The 7,278-nt window shown below is 39.7% G+C and overlaps 1 protein-coding gene across 1 annotated transcript in view; it reads left to right on the forward strand.

Annotated features, from left to right (window-relative positions):
- The window catches only part of Topbp1 (DNA topoisomerase II binding protein 1), a 51,285-nt gene extending 44,241 nt beyond the window's left edge, over nucleotides 1–7,044 (forward strand). The window contains exons 23-27 of the mRNA XM_029481989.1: nucleotides 3–166; nucleotides 954–1,091; nucleotides 3,622–3,711; nucleotides 3,859–4,020; nucleotides 6,424–7,044. Of these exons, the coding sequence (XP_029337849.1) occupies nucleotides 3–166; nucleotides 954–1,091; nucleotides 3,622–3,711; nucleotides 3,859–4,020; nucleotides 6,424–6,558 (689 nt within the window). The 3' untranslated portion in view covers nucleotides 6,559–7,044. The remainder of the gene's footprint in view (nucleotides 1–2; nucleotides 167–953; nucleotides 1,092–3,621; nucleotides 3,712–3,858; nucleotides 4,021–6,423) is intronic.
- The last annotated feature ends 234 nt before the right edge of the window (nucleotides 7,045–7,278 follow it).

Genomic DNA, 7,278 nt, shown 5'->3' on the forward strand with positions numbered 1-7,278 from the left:
AGGTGGGTCGGTGATCGAGAAGCAGAGCTCTGACCCCAGCTGCACACACATGGTTGTGGGCTACCCACTGCGCAATGAGAAGTACTTAGCTTCTATGGCAGCTGGTAAATGGGTGCTTCATCGTTCCTACCTAGACGCTTGCAAGACAGCTGGGCACTTTGTGCAGGTGTGTATTCATATTCCTGTGAAGGTTTGTTCTCTTGTTAATGGCTTAGGAGATCCTTGGTCATCCCCTTACCATGTATTTAGTTTAAATGACCACATGTGGCCAGTCAGATTACAGCTGTTGTGTGAGGATCTTTGAAACAGAACAAAGTCTGCAAGGTCAGGTTGCTTTATTCACATCCCTTTTTATTAAATATTTTGGTTGGCATACCAAAAATGAGTTTTTAATTGTGGCCTGTTCACTTTTTGTTACCTAATTTATCGGTGCTTTTTTATTGAAATGATATTCTCTTAATGAGAAGATTTCAAGATAGCCCATTATAAGTCTTTTTCCCTTGCTGTTAGCTCATCCATATTAAGCAGTTGTAACAAGCTGGGCATCACAGTAATATCTACTGTTTGGTTTCTGAAGCTGCCAATCTGAGCTCCCTGGGACTTGTCTTAGTTCATCCCTCCTCAGGCTGTGCTCTCAGGAAGCCAAATACTAGGGTATTTTACTAAGTTAGGTATGTTACTAAGTTGCCAAAATACAGCTGTCTGGCCAAAAGGTTTGTTTTGGGGAAATAAGTTTCTGGTTTTAATTAAAGCCAGGTGTACTGGTTCTTCACATAAAACTGAATAAACGGAATGAGTTCACAAAATAGTGTTCTCTATCATTTGTGTCTCTGTAAGGACTGAACATTCAGCTTTGATCTTAATAGACGACAAGCTTCTGGGGGCCGGATACCCATGCTTAGTTAGCACAGTGCTGTGAACAGAACCCACAAGTTCACGGCCTGGTTTTCTAGGAAGAAGACTACGAGTGGGGAAGTAGCTCCATACTTGATGCTCTTCCTGACGTCACTGAGCACCAGCAGAAGCTTGCACTTGCGGCAATGAGATGGAGGAAAAGAATCCAGCAAAGTCAAAAATCAGGCATTGTTGAGGTACTATTGTGACTTGTTTTAAAGAGCATATGCTTGACCAAGTAGTTCTGATTGTCTTTTATTCCATAATTGATATATTTAGTTGCACATTCTGTGTTGAACTAAAATTTCTGTTGTAGCCGTGCAAGGAGACAGAAGCAGGAGAATGTTTGAATTCTAGGATATCTGAAGCTATGTAGACAACAAACAGAAAGTATTGTGCTATACAGTAAGATAGGGTCTTCTAAAGATAACTTGTCTTTTCAGGGTATAGCATCAGGAGTCCTAAGCCGGGTCTGCAAATTCTCTAAGGGGTCTACATACTTTTGAGTAAGGACATTATGTCCTTTCTTTCCTAATTGCTGATTGCAAGCTAACGTTTCCTTTAATTATATATCTGTACTGATTTGTCTGATCTACCTTGTATTCTAATGCTAAATTAATTCTAAGGTTCCTCAAGGTGTGAGCAGATCCTCACATATTCAAGGGATGCCATATGAAACTTCTCCCCAGTTAAACTAACTGGTCAATACAAAACTAAAGCCTGTGATTGGGCAGGAGGAGGGAGAAAGGTGGGGCTGGAGATTCGAGAGGGGGCTTACTGTAAGTAGAGGGAGAGAGAGAAGATGGAGGAGAAGAAAGCCACCATGGACTAGAACCTCATGGCCAGTAGAAACAGCAAGTAACAAGGGGTCTTATAGCTGGGGGATAATTTTGTAAAGCTCTAGATCTGTCCAATCTAGGCTTATAAAAAATATCTGGATTATGTGGGCTTATTAGGATTTTAAATTCTACCTACAGAAATAAAGGCAAATCACAACATATACTTGTTATTTTTACTGATTAAAAAACCAGATTTTATTTTTTAGCTAGCTTGCAAGGTCCTGTTTTGTTAGACTTTTCATGCCACCCCATCCTTTGTTCCCTCCCTGAGCTGTCCTCCCTGGCTTGCTGGCTCCTTTCCTCTACTCCACATAGTCCTGCTTCTGCTTTCATGTCTTATATTCATTTATTTAAATTTAAAAATTTTGATTCCGCATATAGGAGAAAACTTACTATACTTGTCCCTCGTGATCTGGCTGTTCACTTCAGTGATGATCTCCCGGTCTCTCCATTTCCTTGTGGATAACATAACCCCATACTTCACAGCTGAATAATATTCCATTATGTGTGCCTATGTATTTATTATATGATAGCATTCCCTTAAGCAGTAAATACAGGTTTCTCTTTCTTCCATCTTTGTCAACACTTGTTGTTATTTCTGATGACAGCCATTTTGCCTACTTCAGTTTTGATTTTTATCTTTCTGATGTCTAAAACGCTTGATTACTGTGTTCATTATTGTAGTTATCAGACCTGTCCTTTGTGCTTTTGGTTAATGTGTTAGTATAACATCTATCTTCCACGTCAAAACTTAGCTTTTGACACTTGATCATTTTTAAAACATGGGTCTTTTTATTTTGAAATTTTAAAATAGTACCTATGTATATGGGGTTATCCATCAAGTTGTTATTCTAAAGAAAATAAGAATCCATAGGTTTGGCTAAACTGTCAGAGGAGCTCATGGTTCACAGAAAGGCTAAGCATTCCTCACTTAAAGTGCTCTCATGATCCATTGAGTTCTCTGCATTCTCCAAAGCTTGGTTAGCCTGGTGTCCCTTTCTTTCAGAATAATTTTACTGTTATTTCTTACTTAAATATTTAATTTTTCAAAATCACACGTCGTAAGAGATACACGGAAGCTCCCCTCCCCCTCTTCCCCCAGTCAGGCTTTCCACTCCTTTCCTTGACAGCTGCTGGGCGCTCAGATCAGTGACCACACTGGCTTCTCGCTATGCTTGTGCATGGCTACATGATGACAGTAGTTATAAAGTCATTATAAAGGTTAGAGGATTATTGGCCCAAGCAGATGGTTTAGCAAGTAGAAAGCCACTTGCTGCTAACCCTAGCCGACTGAGTTTGATCCCCACGGTTTTGAAAGGTGAAAGCAGAGAACTGACTCATGCAGTTGTCCCCATGCTTCCGTGGGCATGTTCTGCATAAGCCTCCTACCCCTTTTCCCAAATAAATGATGGGGGCGGGAGAGGGTTACTTACTGACATTAAGTCCACTAGGGTACTCCTGTAATCCTAGCACTTGGGAGGCAGGAGAAGAGCAAGAGGTCAGAGCTAGCCTATGAAACTTTGTCCTTTTTCTTTTTCTTTTCTTTCTTTTTCTTTTCTTTCTTTTTTTTTTTTTTTAATAATAATGGGTTGAAGAAATGGCCCAGGGGTAAAGGCACCTGCTGCTTTTCCAGAGAACTCAGATTTAATTTCTATCATCAACATCTGTAAATTTACTTCCAGAGGATCCAATACCCTCTTTTGACTTCCGTAGGCCCTGCATGCAAGTGATACTTAGTATTAGTATATGTAAATATATGCAAAAAACCTACCGAGATGTTTATATGAGACAAGAAATTACTTATTGACACTAAACAATTCATGCATTATCTCTGCATTTTGAATGTTTAATATGTTAAAATTACATGTACTTATTTATTTTTAAACAGGGAGCATTTAGTGGCTGGAAAGCTATTTTACGTGTTGATCGGCCCCGAGAAGCCGGGTTCAAGCGCCTTCTTCAGGCAGGGGGAGCAAAGGTTTGTCCTGAATTAATTTACTGCTATTCTAGGGGCAGGTTTGCACAAACTTGTCCAGCAAGGTTTCTGTGATGTCTCCCTTCCCTTTGAGGGGAGGAGCATCTGCTTTGGAGCATGAGGGGATTAACTCTTCCTGTTTTTCATTAGGTGTTACCTGGTCATCCAGAACCTTTACTTAAAGATGCTACACATCTCTTTTGTGACTTCAATAAACTGAAACCTGATGACTGCAGAGTTTTCATCGCAGAGGCTACTGCCCAGAACATGGTCTGCTTGAAAACAGAATATATCGCTGATTATCTCATGCTGGTTTGTCACATTCTACTCTTCCGTTTATCGTTATCATTTTTATATTGTGTATATGTGGGGTGGGGAGTTGGCACCATGTAGGTTCAAACTTAGGTTGCCAGGCTGGTAGCAAGTGCCTTTACTTGCTGAGTCATTTTGCTGGCCCCATACTTCCTTATTTCTAGAGATATGTGTATATTTGTAGATGAACATCCATACATTTACTCTTGGCTTGCTGCTAATAGAATTGATAGTCTGCCATTCTTTAGTCTTTCAGTTTAGTTCCATTTCTATATAGGATGCCTGTAAACTTTTTTTAGCATGAAATTTAAGTATGACAGGTTTATGAAAATCTGGGTAGCTATAGATGTTTTACAAGTTCTTTAAAATATTGGGCTATAAAGAAAGCAGGGGGCTAGAGAGATGGCTCAGAGACAAGAGAACTGGTTGCCATTGAAATCAGACTCAGTTTCTACCTAACAGTAACAGACCTACCGTGTGTGTGTGTGTGTGTGTGTGTGTGTGTGTGTATAGAGGTGTCTGGAGTTCAGAAAACAAAAGAGTTCTATTCCCTGGAGCTGGAGTTATAGGAGGCTGTCCTGTCCAGTGTGGGTGTGAGAATCAAACTTAGATCTCTGCAAGATCTCTTAAGCGCTCTTAACTGCTAAGCCATCTCTCCGGCCCTAAATGAATGAAATTTTAAACTGTATACTTGCTTCCTAGGTCAAGTAACATTTTAATCTAATCAAGTAACATTGATTTACTACATATCAGTTTCTCATTTTTTTTATGCATTTCAGAGTTTGGGGGAAATCAGAACTGTGTCTCCTCAAATACTTATCATGTGTATCATTAACTAGAATCCAGTATTTGTTTACTTTCCTCTTAGAAGAGCTGTTGCAGCACAGTGAAATTGTAGATAACAGTTCCATCATGTGAGTCAGCCCCCCCTGGTAGATGATGGCCTGCCTTCCAAAACCCTTTGCTATCAAGAGCATGACCTCATTTCAACAAGCATCCTTGGGGCCCTTCTCAATGACCTCTACCCCAGATAAGCTTGTTTGATTATTTGTCCCCAGAATATATTAATCTTTCCTTAGTTTGAGAGCTTCTTATATCTGGCCTTAGAGAACACTTAGCATACTGTCCATGTGTCTAGGTCATGGTGCATGTTAGCTAGCTCATCCCTTATTATAGAATGTTCTGTCTGAAGAGAACATTAATTTAGAGCCCCTGGGTGACTCCCCTTCACTGTGAAGTAGTATAACTGCTGGGCTAAGTATACATTTAGTTTATGTGGTCTGGATAGCTTTAAACTTGCAGGCCTTCCTACTTCTGTCTCCTAGTACTAGAATTGCATGGTATTCACTATCAGACTCTTCTAGAAGAGATTTGGTGTCACTTTATAGTCACTTGACTTTTAGCATCTGGTATGGCTACAGTGGAGGTAGTAGCATCATGCTTTAAAAGAATCAGTCTTTACCTCTCTTACTCTGTCTGCCTCTCTTTGCCTCCCATCCTTGCCCTGCTAATTGCCACATGATACATGATACAACAGCGTGGATCACTGCTGTTTATGAGCTTTTTTTCACTTGGTACTCCAGATTGGCCTTAGGCCTTAAACTGTTTTTTTGTTTGTTTTCAATTCTGATGGAAAATAGGTTATAGACTATAGATCCTGGCATTTATCTGTTTGCATTAACAAATAACAGAAGCAGCTGAACTGTCAGTTCACATTTTAGTCTTATTAAATAAAGGCTAAGTGTGTGTCTCATATATATATGAGGCCAAAGATTTGGCCAAGCTCCACAAACTATTTCTGGCTTCCAGACCTTTGCTCTGGGATTCCCAACCTTTTTTTTCTGTGGAAATAGCTTTCCTACCTTGTTCTTCAAGCCATTTCTATTAGAATTTTAGCCAGCCTGTGGCACACATGAAAAAGCCCACAAAACTAAATTGATCTATTTAGGTTTCTTGGGTCTGACCTGCCCTGTAACAGTTACTTGGTTTGTTAATTCTCCAGCGTCTTTAATTAGAATTTATCAGACTTAAGTTCAATTCCCAGAACCCAAAAAAGGCAAACATGGTGACTCAGGCCTTTAATCGCAGCATTTGGGAGTTAAAGGTAGGAGGATCACTAAAAGTCTGAAGCATCCTGGGCTACAAAAGGCCAGCTTGTCTTTTTTTTTTTGTCTTTTATGAAAATAGAAAAATGGCTACAAAGGTAGCCATTGCAAGGATTTGGTGTCAGGTAGAAACACTTGAATGTCCTTGCTACCTGCTAGTTATACGATGATAGTTAAGTCCATTGCACATTTGTAAATGGGTATAAAAACACTTTTTGACCCACTGGCAAGCTTTGAGGGGAAAAAGAAACCTGGAGACATGCACTACAAATTTGAAGTTTTCCTCTTCCCATTCTAGGAATCCCCTCCTTGTGCAGATAATTACCGTGTATCCGAAGCTGCTTTATTCCATAATAAGAAAGGTGGGCCTGGATTACCACAGAAGAGGAAAACTCCTGCAGAGAATGTAGTCAAACGGCCTCGAGTACACTGATGTACTTAACCACCCAACAACGAATGTTTTTGAGTTTAGTGTGCTTGCTGGAAATTTTTCAGCTACAACCTGAACATTGCTGTGATGCATTTGTGTAGCAGTTTAAAGGCATACATCTGAAGGACTTTGCTTCAGATTCTAATGATCCTGTAAACTGGATGCCTTTAACCTAAATTGGAATCACTGGATATTGACTATTCCTAATGAGGCTGAAATAGTTTTAACAAGATTTGTTTCAAAAATGTCGTAGTTCATAAAAGCAGAAGTTATACATTATGGTTATTTCATGTTTTCCTGATTTTTATATATGTATTCTTGCCATTTAACCTCTTTTTAACAGCCTGAGCAGAGAGTTTAACAATGAAGCTAGGGCTCTAAACTTTAAAACCATGTATATATGTAAATGTGTGTATGTATAAACTTCTATCATTTGCCAAACTTGGGCACCAAAACTTTGAGATAAAGAATAAAAAATAGCAACTTAAACTGTATTGTTTTGTTCATTTACATCTGTTGATATGCCAAACTTAAAAGCTGTCTCAAAACGCACACACACAGGCACGCACCTCACCTGCAATCCCAGCACTCAGGTGTTGAAGTAGGGTCACTGAGTCCAGCCTAGCCTGGGTTGGAATGAGACTGCTCTATTAAGCAAAGGACTAAAGAGGCATCAATTGGAGACAATGGTGGTATATACTATACAGAGAAACCTTGTCGGGG

Source organism: Mus caroli, chromosome 9 (genome assembly GCF_900094665.2).
Source record: "Mus caroli chromosome 9, CAROLI_EIJ_v1.1, whole genome shotgun sequence".
Classification (NCBI taxonomy): Eukaryota; Metazoa; Chordata; class Mammalia; order Rodentia; family Muridae; genus Mus; species Mus caroli.